Below are 17,588 nucleotides of genomic sequence, written 5' to 3' on the forward strand. Positions count from 1 at the left end.
TCTATGTGGATCCCATATTCAGCACAGCATTTATGATTAGTGTGTTTAGGGTGGCTTTACTTAATGTAGTCTGGTCGTAATCTGTAGTCTGTGAGCGGCTAGAGCCGAGTGGAGCAGGGCTTGGCCACACAGCAGGAGGGCGTGGGTGTGCAGAGCAGGCAGAATGTTGGGCAGAGCGGGAGCAGTGGGCGGGCACGTTCCTGATCTCTTACTGTGCTGCCAGCTTCGCCACCCACCAGACAGAGATGCAGTGCCCACACAGTTGTGTGTGCACTTGTCAGTGTGTGTGTTTTTGCTTGTAGGCACATTTTGTATGCACAGTGCTGACTCACGTTTGACTTGTGCTTTAGCACCTGTCCTCAAGAATACAAGTAGGAAAACAAGAAGGATAAAGCAGAGAGAATCCTCGCTGTGTGTCTCAATGATGGACTACATGACCCCCAAAAAATATTGAGACCATTATTCCTTCTCCACCTGACTTTACAGTTGGCACTATGTATTGGGGCAGGCAGAGTTCTCATGGCATCCGCCAAACTCAGATTTGACTGTCGGACTGGTGAAGATGGTGAATCATTATTCATCACTCCAGAGAATGCGTTTCCACTGCTCCAGAATCCAATTGCAGCGAGCTTTATACCACTACAGCTGACCCTTGGCATTGCGCATGGTGATCTTAGGCTTGTGTGCGGCTGCTCGGCCATGGAAACCCATTTCATAAAGCTCCCCGCGAACAGTTCTTGTGCTGATGTTGCTTCTAGAGGCAGTTTGGAACTCGGTAGTGAGTGTTGCAACAGAGGACAGACAATTCTGCTTGCTTGTTTGGCCTACCACTTCGCGTCTGAGCTGTTGTTGCTCCTAAACGTTTCCAGGACAGAATTCCGACGAACTGACTTGTTGGAAAGGTGGCATCCTATGACGTTGAAAGTCACTGAGCTCTTCAGTGAGATCTTTCTACTGCCAATGTTTGTCTATGGAGATTGCATGGCTGTGCTCGATTTTATACACCTGTCAGCAATGTGTGGCTGAAATAGCCGGATCCACTCATTTGAAGCGGTGTCCACATAATTTTGTGTATATACAGTGTAAACAGCAAAGCACTGTGGATGTGGGTGAAGCCCCCCCGCTTAGTGAGGTGCTAATCAGTAGCTCTCAGGGGGTTCATCTGATGTCATGTGACTGAAGCCCTCTGCCCTTGGAGTGGAGCAGCTGCATGGTCTGTTACATGGACCATACTAATCCTCCCCACAACTGTCCACAGGAGTCCTAATCCCCCCCACACACACACACACACACATGCACAGATCGTCTAGCGAAATGCTTTTCAATGAGCCACACTGCTAAGTATGAAAGCTGGAGAATCTCCCTGCTTTTGGGGATTTATTTTCCCTCTTATTGACAGGTTATCCTCTTAGAAAATTAAGAAAACACAGTCACCCATTCTCACCTCTCTGTGGGGTGGGGGGACAGCTGCAGAGGACCGTCTGGGTCACAGGGAGCATCAAAATTGTTAAAAGGTTTTAAAAACAATTCTAATAAATGCAACAGTTGGACAATAGATGAAGATACTCCAAATTTTGAGATTTTTTAAAATCCATCAGGATTGACTGAATTATATATAGCACATTAAACATTTTACTGGCATGGAAAAATAATGAATGGCGTTCAGGGATTTTTTTTGGGGGGGGGTGGTGCACTCATACATTTTATAATGGTATTAGGTATTTTATATTTTGTGTTAAAATAAAGAAAATGTGTATGTGCAACATTTTGCAGAAATACAATGGGTGTATTTGCATAAATGAAAGCATTAACATAAAGGGGTGGAACAGGGCTGCAACAACAAACCCTTGCTCTGTCTACCCAACCATCACTCACCTGCTCTGTCTAGGACTAGGTCTACCTGCACTCACCTGCTCTGTCTAGGACTAGGTCTACCTGCACTCACCTGCTCTGTCTAGGACTAGGTCTACCTGCACTCACCTGCTCTGTCTAGGACTCTAGGTCTACCTGCACTCACTTGCTCTGTCTAGGTCTACCTGCACTCACCTCTGTCTAGGACTCTAGGTCTACCTGCACTCACCTACTCTGTCTTGGTCTACCTGCACTCACCTCCTCTGTCTTGGTCTACCTGCACTCACCTCCTCTGTCTAGGACTCTAGGTCTACCTGCACTCACTTGCTCTGTCTAGGACTCTAGGTCTACCTGCCCTCACCTGCTCTGTCTAGGACTCTAGGTCTACCTGCCCTCACCTGCTCTGTCTAGGTCTACCTGCACTCACCTGCTCTGTCTAGGTCTACCTGCACTCACCTGCTCTGTCTAGGTCTACCTGCACTCACCTGCTCTGTCTAGGTCTACCTGCACTCACCTGCTCTGTCTAGGTCTACCTGCACTCACCTGCTCTGTCTAGGTCTACCTGCACTCACCTGCTCTGTCTAGGTCTACCTGCACTCACCTGCTCTGTCTAGGTCTACCTGCACTCACCTGCTCTGTCTAGGTCTACCTGCACTCACCTGCTCTGTCTAGGTCTACCTGCACTCACCTGCTCTGTCTAGGTCTACCTGCACTCACCTGCTCTGTCTAGGTCTACCCGCACTCACCTGCTCTGTCTAGGTCTACCTGCACTCACCTGCTCTGTCTAGGTCTACCTGCACTCACCTGCTCTGCTCTGTCTAGGTCTACCTGCACTCAGCTGCTCTGTCTAGGTCTACCTGCACTCACCTGCTCTGTCTAGGTCTACCTGCACTCACCTGCTCTGTCTAGGTCTACCTGCACTCACCTGCTCTGTCTAGGTCTACCCGCACTCACCTGCTCTGCACTCACCTGCTCTGTCTAGGTCTACCTGCACTCACCTGCTCTGTCTAGGTCTACCCGCACTCACCTGCTCTGTCTAGGTCTACCTGCACTCACCTGCTCTGTCTAGGTCTACCTGCACTCACCTGCTCTGTCTAGGTCTGCCTGCACTCACCTGCTCTGTCTAGGACTCTAGGCCTACCTGCATTCACCTGTGCTGTCTAGACTGCCTAATTAATGACTGTTGTTGTCGTGTTCTGTTGCATAATTCAACAATTGTGCCAATAGCAGGATACCCTCAACACGCTTGGCTCTAGATTACACCCATACATACTTTGAATTGTTTGCGAGTTCAGACAAAATATCACAAATCCGAGTGTTCATTTTCAGAAGTTGCTTTCATTTTAGTGCATTTAATTTGTCAACATTTAAACTGTAGCAATTTAACTTTTTTCAATTCTACAAAAAATGTGCACCCATCTTTCCTCTCTTTCTTGTGTTGAAATGATGTTACATCCCTGAAGAAGCTTTAGTGTTCTTATAGATGCAACTGAAAGACTATTTATTCCATATCAGGCATTACCGGGGTGTGTTTGACAGGTCATTACAAACATTTCCACGGTCGTAACATTAACGGGGAAAAACGACAGGCACAAGGAAACGTATGATGGAGTCTCAGAAGTCAAGTGAAAGCAATAAATTCAGGAAGATTTAGGTGACAAGTGCATGTCACATCCCTCAAACAAAGGAAAAGATGACTGAAAAAGACAGATCCTCAGGTAGCCTTTTGTGTGTTTGAGTGGCGAACGACAGGAGGGCGTGATGAGTACGGTAGACAGGAAGATCCTTGGTCGGAACACTTTCTGATTGGTTCAGTTTGTACACTTGACTGATAGTTCAAACTAGCAGGTTTCTGTGGGTGAGTCTGCTGTTTTTTCTAGCTGAAACTGCTTTAGTATGTGACAGTAGTTGGTTCACTGTCCGCAACATTTCTTCCAATGTCAAATCCTATTTCAATGCCCTAGTCAACAAGAATTCTACAAAGACTAACATCCCTGGCTAAAGACCTTGAAAAGGAGCATGACTTTCTATTTGTTGTCTCCCAGAATATGAGTGATGCCATGGCGGTGCTGCACAAGCTGCAGACAGGGCTGGATGTCAACGTGAAGTTCACAGGGGTGCGGGTCTTTGAGTACACCCCAGAGTGCATTGTCTTTGACCTGCTGGACATCCCTCTCTACCACGGCTGGCTGGTGGACCTGCAGGTGAGAACCCTTCCCTCTCTGAGCCCCCTTTAAAAGTAGACTGAGCGAGTTGACGTAAATGCAATAACAGAAGGTTGAAGCCCGAGGCTGAACTTCTCTGCTGTTTTTGGGCCTGTAGCTACCACGTTGTAGCAGTGTGAAGCAAACCCGTGCTCATGCCCAGATACTCTGTGTGACTGTGAGAGCAAAGTATTGCATCGCGCTCAAGGAAGTAACTATGGTACTGCTCACGGCAACATCATAAGTCTACCTTTAAACCATGTAGCTATTACTATGATATGCAGGCAAATATATTGTTAAAAGTCACCATTCTGCTTGTTTATGTTTTATCTGTCGGCCCCAGCCGCACTCAGGCTCTGTGTGTAGTCAATCCGACCCTCTCTGCTTATTCAATGCCATTTTACCTGCTGTTGTTGTGCTAGCTGATTAGCTGTTGTTGTCTCACCTACTGTTTTAGCTAGCTCTCCCAATCAACACCTGTGATTACTGTATGCCTCGCTGTATGTCTCTCTCAAATGTCAATATGCCTTGTATACTGTTGTTCAGGTTAGTTATCATTGTTTTAGTTTACAATGGAGCCCCTAGTTCCACTTTTCATACCCCTGATACCTCCTTTGTCCCACCTCCCACACATGCGGTGACCTCTCTTATCATCACCCAGTGCCTGGGCTTACCTCCGCTGTACCCGCACCCCACCATACCCCTGTCTGCGCATTATGCCCTGAATATATTCTACCATGCCCAGAAATCTGCTCCTTTTATTCTTTGTCCCCAACGCTCTAGGCGACCAGTTTTGATAGCCTTTAGCCGCATACTACTCCTCCTCTGTTCCGCGGGTGATGTGGAGGTAAACCCAGGCCCTGCATGTCCCCAGGCACCCGCATTTGTTGACTTCTGTGATCGAAAAAGCCTTGGTTTCATGCATGTCATCATCAGAAGCCTCCTCCCTAAGTTTGTTTTACTCACTGCTTTAGCACACTCTGCTAACCCTGATGTCCTTGCCGTGTCTGAATCCTGGCACAGGAAGGCCACCAAAAATTCTGAGATTTCCATACCCAACTATAACATTTTCCATCAAGATAGAACTGCCAAAGGGGGAGGAGTTAGCCTGCAAAGTAATGTCATACTTTCCAGGTCCATACCCAAACAGTTCGAACTACTAATTTTAAAAATTACTCTCTCCAGAAATAAGTCTCTCACTGTTGCCGCCTGCTACCGACCCCCCCCCATCTCCCAGCTGTGCCCTGGACACCATTTGTGAATTGATCGCCCCCCCATCTAGCTTCAGAGTTTGTTCTGTTAGGTGACCTAAACTAGGATATGCTTAACACCCCGGCAGTCTTACAATCTAAGCTAGATGCCCTCAATCTCACACAAATCATCAAGGAACCCACCAGGTACACCCCTAAATCTGTAAACAAGGGCACCCTCATAGACGTCATCCTGACCAACTGGCCCTCCAAGTACACCTCCGCTGTCTTCAACCAGAATCTCAGCGATCACTGCCTCATTGCCTGTATCCGCTACGGATCCGCAGTCAAACGACCACCCCTCATCACTGTCAAACGCTCCCTAAAACACTTCTGTGAGCAGGCCTTTCTAATCGACCTGGCCCGGGTATCCTGGAAGGACATTGACCTCATCCCGTCAGTTGAGGATGCCTGGTCATTCTTCAAAAGTAACTTCCTCACCATTTTAGATAAGCATGCTCCGTTCACAAAATGCAGAACTAAGAACAGATATAGCCCTTGGTTCACTCCAGACCTGACTGCCCTCGACCAGCACAAAAACATCCCGTGGCGGACTGCAATAGCATCGAATAGTCCCCGCGATATGCAACTGTTCAGGGAAGTCAGGAACCAATACACGCAGTCAGTCAGGAAAGCTAAGGCCAGCTTCTTCAGGCAGAAGTTTGCATCCTGTAGCTCCAACTCCAAAAAGTTCTGGGACACTGTGAAGTCCATGGAGAACAAGATCACCTCCTCCCAGCTGCCCACTGCACTGAGGCTAGGTAACACGGTCACCACCGATAACTCCATGATTATCGAAAACTTCAACAAGCATCTCTCAACGGCTGGCCATGCCTTCCGCCTGGCTACTCCAACCTCGGCCAACAGCTCCACCCCCCCTCCTTTACCCAAATCCAAATAGCAGATGTTCTGAAAGAGCTGCAAGACCTGGACCCGTACAAATCAGCTGGGCTTGACAATCTGGACCCTCTATTTCTGAAACTATCCGCCGCCATTGTCGCAACCCCTATCACCAGCCTGTTCAACCTCTCTTTCATATCATCTGAGATCCCCAAGGATTGGAAAGCTGCCGCAGTCATCCCCCTCTTCAAAGGGGGAGACACCCTGGACCCAAACTGTTACAGACCTATATCCATCCTGCCCTGCCTATCTAAGGTCTTCGAAAGCCAAGTCAACAAACAGGTCACTGACCATCTCGAATCCCACCGTACCTTCTCCGCTGTGCAATCTGGTTTCCGAGCCAGTCACGGGTGCACCTCAGCCACGCTCAAGGTACTAATCGATAAAAGACAGTACTGTGCAGCCGTCTTCATCGACTTGCCAAGGCTTTCGACTCTGTCAATCACCATATTCTTATCGGCAGACTCAGTAGCCTCGGTTTTTCTGATGACTGCCTTGCCTGGTTCACCAACTACTTATCAGATAGAGTTTAGTGTGTCAAATCGGAGGGCATGCTGTCCGGTCCTCTGGCAGTCTCTATGGGGGTGCCACAGGGTTCAATTCTCGGGCCGACTCTTTTCTCTGTATATATCAATGATGTTGCTCTTGCTGCGGGCAATTCCTTAATACACCTCTACGAGGACGACACCATTCTGTATACTTCCGGCCTGTCCTTGGACACTGTGCTATCTAACCTCCAAACAAGCTTCAATGCCATACAACACTCCTTCCGTGGCCTCCAACTGCTCTTAAACGCTAGTAAAACCAAATGCATGCTTTTCAACCGTTCGCTGCCTGCACCCGCACGCCCGACTAGCATCACCACCCTGGATGGTTCCGACCTTGAATATGTGGACATCTATAAGTACCTAGGTGTCTGGCGAGACTGTAAACTCTCCTTCCAGACTCATATCAAACATCTCCAATCGAAAATCAAATCTAGAGTCAGCTTTCTATTCCGCAACAAAGCTTCCTTCACTCACGCCGCCAAACTTACCCTAGTAAAACTGACTATCCTACCAATCCTCGACTTCGGCGATGTCATCTACAAAACAGCTTCCAACACTCTACTCAGCAAACTGGATGCAGTTTATCACAGTGCCATCCGTTTTGTCACTAAAGCACCTTATACCACCCACCGCTGCGACCTGTATGCTCTAGTCGGCTGGCCCTCGCAACATATTCGTCGCCAGACCCACTGGCTCCAGGTCATCTACAAGTCCATGCTCGGTAAAGCTCCGCCTTATCTCAGTTCACTGGTCACGATGGCAACACCCACCCGTAGCACGCGCTCCAGCAGGTGTATCTCACTGATCATCCCTAAAGCCAACACCTCATTTGTCCGCCTTTCGTTCCAGTTCTCTGCTGCCTGTGACTGGAACGAATTGCAAAAATCGCTGAAGTTGGAGACTTTTATCTCCCTCACCAACTTCAAACATCTGCTATCTGAGCAGCTAACCGGTCGCTGCAGCTAACCGATCGCTGCAGCTGTACATATTCCATCTGTAAATAGCCCACCCATTTTTACCTACCTCCTCCCCATACTGTTTTTATTTATTTACTTTTCTGCTCTTTTGCACACCTATATTTATCACTCCAGTGTTAATCTGCAAAATTGTAATTATTCGCCTACCTCATGCCTTTTGCACACAATGTATATAGACTCTTTTTTTTTTTTTTCTACTGTGTTATTGACTTGTTAATTGTTTACTCCATGTGTAACTCTGTTGTCTGTTCACACTGCTATGCTTTATCTTGGCCAGGTCGCAGTTGCAAATGAGAACTTGTTCTCAACTAGCCTACCTGGTTAAATAAAGGTGAAATGAAATACATTTAAAAAAAACTTGTCCTAGAGAGATTTACACGGTTTTCAAAGCGTCACGCCAGGGTAAGCCTCCATGAAACACAGCCCATATTTGAAGTGTTTCTAGAATCCTCTATGGGAAAAATGAATGGTGAAAAAACGATTGGAACCATTTCCCTGTTTGACCACTAGGTTTTATGGGTATTATGACTCATACTGTGGTACTCTATAGGTGTTTGTCAAATAGACAATCAACCAACTCCACACATTATTTCTGAAAGAAATGACTTCAGAATGACTGGTTAGTGTACAGCTCCTCTTGAGTATTTTTATTTTGAAAACATGACAATACGCTCTTGTCACTTGTTCTTCACTGCATAGTAGAACACAATGGTGGATGAATGCTCTCCTCTTTTATGCTCCTTCCAGATGGGCGACACAGTGAAGGCAGTGGGTAACTGCAGCTACAATCAGCTGGTGGAGAAGATCATCTCCTGCAAACAGTCAGACAGCAGCGAGCTGGCTGGGGAAGGTGGGTGGACCGACTGACTGGGGGGGGGGGGGGGGTGTTGCTTGCTTTCTTTCTTGCCTCTGCTTCCTCCCTTCACCCCCCCCGACTACATATCCCAGGCTGCTTGATAAGGCCGGCACTTCCTCCTATTGCCCTGAGCAGATATACGGAGGCCTGGCCTAAACATTCCTGTGGACGACTGACTTTAGTTGAGCTCTATTCCTTTCCCTCTCTCACGCTGCTCGTATTGCTCACCCAGGGCAGTTCAGATGTATTCCTGTCATAGGCACGTTTTCTTCTGGGCTGAGTGTTTTATGCTTTTAGCATCAAGTTTAAGTTTTATTAGTCGTATATATGGGATATGCATGGTAGACATCGTCCAACGAAATGCTTACTTGCAGGTTCCTTGACAATGCAACAACAATAAGAAAGGATAAAAGATATGAATACAAACAAAGTAAATGGCTCTGTAGAACAGAATAAACATTTTAACATCACATAAATAAATAATGACAGAGCGAGTCAGTTAGCGGGGTGAAGAGCTGCGTCTGTTTCTCCCTACCTCTCCAGTGCTTCTCTACTGTCTTTCTAGGTTCTCCTTGTCTTAGATTATCACCCTCTCTCTCCCTAACTATCACTCAATACAACTCTATCTCTTGCGCTCTCTGTCTCTCATTCTATAGGTCAGTGTGTCTATATCCTTGTCTGTCCATCACTTTATATCTCTATCAGTCCATAAGTCTCTGTCAGCCTGTCGGTCATTGTCAGTTTTGCGTGTGTGTCTCTCACTGACTCGCCTTCTCTCTCCCCTTCCCTCTCTTTCTCCCTCTCTCTCTACCTGCAGGTTTTGTAGCTGAGCAGTTTCTGCACAGCACGGCCACCCAGCTGACGTACCCCGGTCTGTGTGAGCTCACGTCCACCGTGCAGGAAGGAGAGCTCTGTGTGTTCTTCAGGAACAACCATTTCAGCACCATGATCAAGTTCAAGGTGAATGACCACTCAAATCGTTGACGAGCCTCTATCCACTGTTTCATGCCCTGTGGTTATGACAAATGGGGCCTTGCAGTACTGTTTACTGTGAATGGGTCTACTTTACTTTCCTCTGCTACAGCGTCCCCAAACCACCGTCCATTATGAACAAAAACAAGTCAAGTCTGCCTTGTCCTGTTAGTAGTGGGAAAGGGTGTTATATAAATGAATTGCATAATATTACCGAATTCATATAACTCAGTCCCAGATAAACCTTTTATTTCAAACGTATTGCTAACTTCCGGATCAGATCACCCCTTTGTATGTTTTGTAGGTTGTTGACTCATGGGGACTTTCTTTCATCCAAGTCTTTACAACCATCTGTTAACAGCTGAGCACTGTTAGTGTGTTCCCCTTCTCCCTGTCCTCCCCCTCCCAATAGATCTCCCCACACCAGGTGATGTAATGTTCTGTACACAGGGTTCTTAGGCTGGTGCGAGGGCATAAATACAAATGCCCCTTAGAGCATGGTAGACACGTGATGGGGACCTATTCAGCACCTAGAGTCTGAATGCTATCTACAATGGTTTCACCCGCCTTGTGCTCCCTCCCCTTATCACTGCAGCTGGGACAGGCTCTTCCTGTTATCTATAGCAGGGGAAGTGGAGCAGCCTGTCTGTGTGAGAGGGAGCGAGTGTGTGTGTGTGTGTAGCACGCCAAGATAAATGCTTACCAGTACCAAAGCCCCCCTCATTTAAACAAACACACAGACCTGTTATCCAGGTTATCTACTACAGGAATAAGAGGGTGTGAAAGTGTGTAGATGTGTTTTCTGGCTTTGATAATACGTGTGTGAGTGTATAATGTGTGTCTTTGTGTGATCAGGGCCAGCTGTACCTCCTGGTGACAGACCAGGGCTTCCTGACGGAGGAAAAGGTGGTGTGGGAGAGCCTACACAATGTGGACGGGGATGGCAACTTCTGTGACTCTGAGTTCCGCCTGCGACCCCCGTCAGACCCAGAGACGGTGTACCGCGGACAGCAGGACCAGATAGACCAGGTCAGACCACTAGACCGCTGCGCCAATTGGGCCCTCTGATCCAGTTCCACTTCATTAATGGGAGCAACGATAAACAATGCTGAACACCCATCTAGCTAAATCATGACAGCCATTTCACACTGTTGGGTGCACCACATATCTCTTGCAGAGGATGTATACCATGGAGAACAAGGTGCACAGTCACAGTGCAGCATTACAAACATACTAGGTCAGGGTGAGTCACAATCAGTTTACCTGAAGAGAAACAGAGTGGATGGTATTAAAGGTACAGCAAGTATTACCCATCCCCTCCATATGGGCTCTGTTAATCCCCATTGCTTCCTTGCCTGCTCCATCTGCACTCAGCTCTACTCTGGAGAAGTAGCGGGGAAGAGTTCCTCAATAATAGATGTTCAAAGCTCTCCCGTTAAACCCCCCCCCCCACTCAGGGTTTTAATGCCTGATCAGGAGATGACCGTGACATGTGGCGCCTCCCTCTGTACTGCTTTGCATCACGCTGCGCTTCAATTGGCTGTTTAATAATGCATGATGTGGTTTGTGTCCGTTTGTGACAACAGCTGATTGGCTGGCCCGTTAGGCCTGGTGGCAGGGCTGCCCAGCAGCTTGTCCATCTGCCAGGGTCGATATTCACCACCCTCACCCAGTACAGAGAGAGAGGGAGGGATCATCTCCGCTCACGCTCTCATCCACCGACACTACTATGCTTGAGAGGTCATACAACTATAAATACCTAGGTGTCTGGTTAGACTGTGAACTCTCCTTCCAGACTCACATCAAACATCTCCAATCCAAAGTTAAATCTAGAATTGGCTTCCTATTCCGCAACAAAGCATCCTTCACTCATGCTGCCAAACATACCCTTGTAAAACTGACCATCCTACCAATCCTTGACTTCAGTGATGTCATTTACAAAATAGCCTCCAATACCCTACTCAATAAATTGGATGCAGTCTATCACAGTGCAATCCGTTTTGTCACCAAAGCCCCATATACTACCCACCACTGCAACCTGTACGCTCTCGTTGGCTGGCCCTCGCTTCATACTCGTCTCCAAATCCACTGGCTCCAGGTCATCTTCAAGACCCTGCTAGGTAAAGTCCCCCCTTATCTCAGCTCGCTGGTCACCATATCAGCACCCACCTGTAGCACGCGCTCCACCAGGTATATCTCTCTGGTCACCCCCAAAACCAATTCTTCCTTTGGCCGCCTCTCTTTCCAGTTCTCTGCTGCCAATGACTGGAACGAACTACAAAAATCTCTGAAACTGGAAACACTTATATCCCTCATTAGCTTTAAGCACCAGCTGTCAGAGCAGCTCACAGATTACTGCACCTGTACATAGCCCATCTATAATTTAGCCCAAACAACTACCTCTTCCCCTACTGTATTTATTTATTTTGCTCCTTTGCACCCCATTATTTTTATTTCTACTTTGCACATTCTTCCACTGCAAATCAACCATTCCAGTGTTTTACTTGCTATATTGTATTTACTTTGCCCCAATGGCCTTTTTTTTGCCTCCACCTCCCTTATCTCACCTCATTTGCTTACATCGTATATAGACTTATTTTTCTACTGTATTATTGACTGTATGTTTGTTTTACTCCATGTACTCCACAGTTTACTTACTGTGTTGTTGTATGTGTCGAACTGCTTATCTTTATCTTGGCCAGGTCGCAATTGTAAATGAGAGCTTGTTCTCAACTTGCCTACCTGGTTAAATAAAGGTGAAATAAATAAATAAATATTATAGCCAACAATTAAGACAGTCTGATGCTGCACTCTGGAAAATATTTGGTTTCGCTCTACATGAGAGTTCTGAATGATTAAAGAGGTGTGTAGCCCTGACTTTAAAATGGCTGGTGTTTTGTAGCTTACAACTAGGCTTACTTTAAAAATGTTTTTAAATACTTCAGCTCTTGGCAGTGGCACATCACTCTGGTAAAACACCATGACGTGAAATGCATTGACCTGGTCCTATTCTCTTTCTCTCCTTTCTTTCTATCTCTCTCTCTTTACCCCCTCTCCTCTCTGTATGCAGGACTACCTGATGGCGTTGTCGCTGCAGCAGGAGCAGCACTGTCAGGACCTGCAGTGGGAGCAGCTCCCCGAGGGCATCAGTGACCTGGAGCTGGCCAAGAAGCTGCAGGAGGAGGAGGACCGACGAGCCTCCCAGTACTACCAGGAGCAGGAGCAGGCTGCCGCAGCACAAGCACAGGTCGGGGAAGGAGCCTGGGAGGGAGGGAAAGGGGGATACCTAGTCAGTTGTACAACTGAATGCCTTCAACTGAAATGTGTCTTCCGAATTTAACCCAACCCCTCTGAGCAGGAGGGGAGCTTGTGAGAAGGGGGAGGGAAGATGTGAGGAGTGGAATTGAATGAGGAATATGATGAGAAAGGTGCGTAGGGAAAAATGAGTAATGAGGATGAGAAAAAGGGCAAGGGTTGCCAGTTTATATAGATATAGCAGAGTCAGGGGCTTAGTCAGATGGATAGAAATTAAATATATAGCTGACATGAATCTGTTGTACACAATACATGTTCTGTTTGAATGTATGTTCAATGTAATTGTGATGTAATTAAGCTATAATGCACGGCTCAGGTCTGTTCTTTTGGATACAGCCCTTAGCCGTGGTATATTGGCCATGTCCCACAAACCCCCGAGGTGCCTTTACTGCTATTATAAACTGGTTACCAACGTAATTAGATCAGTAAAAATAAACGTTTTGTCATACCCGTGTTATACGGTCTGATATACCACCGCTGTCAGCCAATCAGCATTCAGGGCTCGAACCACCCAGTTTATAATGTTGCTTATTAATCCGCTTTAATAAGCCACAGGTAGGTATTATGGTTGACTCTCCTGTTCCATCCTGTCTGTGTTGTGCAGCAGCCAGCAGAGGGCAGTGACGAAGCAGACAGAGCAGAAGCAGCATCAGCAGCATCAGCAGCAGCATCATCAACAGCAGCTGGAACCACACCCACCCCAGGGAAGCAGCCCTCTGCCGGGGAGCGCAAACCCAAAAAAGAGCCCAAGGATAAAGACAAATGTGTTTTATTGTAACAGAGGATGGTTGTGTGTTTGTGTGAGAGACAAAGAGAAAGAGGGGGGCAGAATTTTTTTCCACATTGACCTGACACCCTACGCACAGCCCCTTTTTTTGAAGAGCGATGAGACAGTGAGGCGTTGCCGTTCCCAAGCCACTGGTGCCTGCCATCCTCTACCCTCAGTGGGCCCGGACAACTGAGGAAAGGACGCTATGACAGCTACCACTAATCTTTCATACAGTTGGCCAAACTTTGTTACAAGTCACACAGTGCACTATATTTGTGATCTGGGGTTCAGGTTAATGGGGGTGATTTTATAGCAAAATGAGAAAAATCCCAGAAACAGGATGCTGGGAGGGAAAGAATTCAGAATCTGAAATATCTCCTCTCATGGCACCAACTTTTTTCAAGGAAATCATTTTCATTCATTTTCATTATTGCAGTTGATAAGCTTTTTTTTTTTTTTTTTTTTTTTTTTACTGCACATGTGTAGATATGCCTGCTTTGATTCAGTTCTGTTTTTGAGTGTTGGACTTTTCACTGAAAACACAACCTTCGTTTGCTAGCTATTGATTTGTGGGGGTCATTTAGCTCCTTCCAATTGGAGACAATCAAGAGTTTGTTCAGAGTCTAATTGGGATAGAGATGAGGTGATAGTGACATCAGTGAGTGTAATATTTAAGCCTCCTGTCTCTTCGCCACGTTAATGGATGCCAAATTACTACTTTAAGTGTGTGAGTGTTTGCATGTGTGTTTGTATGCATGTGTGAGAGAGTATTTTAGAGAACTATTTTATTTTGGTATATACATAAATTGAAAGGGATTAATTTGTTTTTGCAGGTTAGAAATTAATGTAAGACCCTGTTGTGACGAGCCTTTTGTATATCTCTCTATCACTACCCACATCCCTGCTCTTCCTGAGAGGCCTGGAAGTCAGTGACATACTCTGGTAAGTGTCGTCTCTACCAACCCTCATCTGCCATTTAAGACTCGCCCTATCCAGATTGGCTTTACCAGAGTATGGCAGTGTTGAATTCTGGTGTGTGTATGGTATTGGTGTCTACAGTGTATATGTATGGCTGATATGCTTGGCTGCATTGATTTATGCTCTTAATTTCAACTTGGAAATAACCTTAACAACAAAAAATGTTACGATGTATATGAGCAGTTGGATTGAAAGATATGCCATGTATTTAATGTCTCATATTTGCTTTATATGATTCACATCTAGTAGAGTCTGGACAATCACACAGACAGAACCATGGAGAAACAGGACGGTGCACCTAATTTGACTACTGTCACTCACTCTTACGCTGTCCCTGAGAGACTTGGCTGGTTATTGGCTGCAGAGGCAGAGCAATAGTAGTATCCTACACTAATAATCTGAAGTGCCCAATGTCACACAGATTTGTCGGCAGTTAAACTGTTGGTCACGCCGTAAAAAGCTGACAGATGTTGTCAATATGGGAAGCCTCATGACCTAGTTGAGTTATGGAAGTAGGATTTTCTACTGTAGCCATGTTTGAATCCATGTGCTCCTACAACATCTGACTTTCAGACAAAATTATATACATTGTGTACGTACCTAATGCACATTTATGACAGAGCTAGCTTGTAGTTTGTGCCATTGTCCTACTATGGTACTGCCTCCTGAGAGATTTACTGTTTTCTATCTACACATTCCAGCTGGATGCCTTGACTTAAGCCTTGTGTTGTACGTCAGACCTTGAAACACAGTTATAGGGGAGACTCCTCGCAGTGCTGCTCGTTAAGGGGTCTCCTATTTTTGGCTGTTACATTTTGTTCTCATTGTTCAGAAATGGACAACCCCAGCCTTCAAGGACAAGTCCAGTACTTAGTATTTATTTTTGACTGGCTGCATCTTGTAGGATGTAGGCTACCTGACTAACCGGTAGTAAGGCTTATCTGTAGGCTGGACTTGAGGACCGGGGTTAGCTCAGCCTGTCTATACAGTCCTCACAAGGCCACACTTACTCTGTATAGAAAATGCCTTACAACATTTACAATATATTTTATAAGAATAAACGGAAACAGGTGTATTACCAGAATGAGACAATCTGTACATGTAAAACTAGACATCAGAAATACTCTCAGGCCTTCTCTGAAGGGACATATCCTTGAGTGTCTTTTGTAAATTGTTTGTGTATTAGCTGCCTTGGCAACAGCAATGATTCATATATACCATTGTAAAGTATTTAATATACCGTGTTGTAATGTAAATGTGTAACCACGTATCGGTAACAAATTATTTCAACACATGGTATCTAACTAGGTCAATTTCATATTATTAGGGTGTTCATAATTATTGCTAGTTATGTTCATGGATATAATTCCCTCTCAGAAATGGCATATAACACGATGGGTTTCTGAGCTTCTCTCGGGCCTAACTCGTCAAAGGAATTCACTGACTTTACACTAGAATAAGTTTGCCATTTGTAATGGAATTCAAGGCTGCTATTAGAAAGTGAATTAAACTGCTGCTGCGTTTATTCACAATGACTACAAAAAGTAATCTGATTGAATAGAGGACTTAAAGAGAAACACCTATGTTGAAGCGTGCGAGTACATCCTGTTTTATGGTATGCTACAGTATGTCCTTTACATTATTGACTAGTGATTTTGTGAAAGGTTGGGGGGGATGGGTGAAGGACCACAATCCATATTCTTGTTTTTCGTCAAATTAACATTTTAAAGTTACCGTCACACTGCAGCTTGAATTATACTTGTTAATGTGGTCAACCTTCCCAATGGCCTCAACCCATTTGTAACGACGTTCAAAAGGCAACTAGTACTGAGTATTATGATGAGAACCTCAAAGGGCCACTTTAATTACTTTGAGGTTTTTGGGGGAGCAACAAGATGTTTCACGGATGCCTCACACACACAAAAAAAAAGTGTGTTGTGCGTAAGCTTGCTTTTGAGGTCATTTACATTGCATTATTTACCAGTATCTAGATATTGTTTTGTGTTATAGCTTCAATGTTGTTCTTGAAAAGAATTGATGAGGATTTTGTTTGTGGAATATCTCAAGTGAAGATGTGTAAGCCTTGTTATAGTGCTTGGGGGGTAAATACTGTACAAGGTAGTCCTTGAACATTTAGTCATTGTAATTGGTTTTGCACTGTTACATTGATATGCACTATAGGCTGCGTTCGGACAGGCATATTCGAGAAAAAAGATCAGAATTGGTCTGCCTGTGTAAACGCAACCTAAGAGAGAATACCTCATTTTATACAGAATTAGAAATTGCACGAGTGCTATTGTTCTTTTGGTACCTTGTAAAAATGGAATACTGTCTGGAATTGCTACAGCCAGTTGAATATGAAATGCTCCTTTGACAAAAGGGCTGGTTAAATATTTCGGTTTAAAGTACTGTGTTGATGCAACTTGAACATCAGGTAGCTGTAAATCTGTTAAGGCTAGAATTGTTTTGCAGCTTTTCACACTAATAAAAATGCCACTGGCTGGTCATCTAGAGGGAATGGATTTTAAAAGTTAATTTGACTATTTTGACACAGTGGAGAAAATGTATTTCCCTAGTAGTTTCATGAGCACAATCCCCCATGTTGATTTAACTTGTTCTGTTGATTTAAATGCAATTGTAATAATCCCAATGTTATTCTGATGCATGTAATGCAACAATTGCTTAATGACATTCAGTGGAGTATAATTTCAATGTATTATGTTAATATTTTCACTTATGTTTAACACCTTGTGAATATGAAAAGGTCAATCCTCGTAATGGAAGGTTCAAATGTTTATATACATATGACCAAATAATGTATAGCCTATCACAGTACCGATGTAGATGGTGTTTCTTCTGTAACAAAATGCCTTAGACGAGGGACATTCAGCCTGATTAAAGTACATGGACAATAAAACTTATGTTCTCTTTCCACAACCATTCAATGTGTGATGTCTTGTATGTGCAC

General features: G+C 45.2%; 1 protein-coding gene across 2 annotated transcripts in view; it reads left to right on the top strand.

The window, feature by feature from the left end:
• Positions 1-17,560, top strand: part of LOC135559067 (ubiquitin carboxyl-terminal hydrolase MINDY-2-like) — a 28,686-nt gene extending 11,126 nt beyond the window's left edge. The window contains exons 4-9 of one of the 2 annotated variants that reach the window (XM_064993423.1): positions 3,897-4,055; positions 8,478-8,580; positions 9,404-9,546; positions 10,414-10,587; positions 12,629-12,805; positions 13,478-17,560. In XM_064993423.1, coding sequence (XP_064849495.1) covers positions 3,897-4,055; positions 8,478-8,580; positions 9,404-9,546; positions 10,414-10,587; positions 12,629-12,805; positions 13,478-13,651 — 930 coding nt within the window. In that variant the 3' untranslated portion in view covers positions 13,652-17,560. The remainder of the gene's footprint in view (positions 1-3,896; positions 4,056-8,477; positions 8,581-9,403; positions 9,547-10,413; positions 10,588-12,628; positions 12,806-13,477) is intronic. The other variant, XM_064993432.1, reaches the window with a different exon arrangement.
• The last annotated feature ends 28 nt before the right edge of the window (positions 17,561-17,588 follow it).

The sequence above is a fragment of the Oncorhynchus masou genome, chromosome 2 (assembly GCF_036934945.1).
Source record: "Oncorhynchus masou masou isolate Uvic2021 chromosome 2, UVic_Omas_1.1, whole genome shotgun sequence".
Taxonomy (NCBI): Eukaryota; Metazoa; Chordata; class Actinopteri; order Salmoniformes; family Salmonidae; genus Oncorhynchus; species Oncorhynchus masou.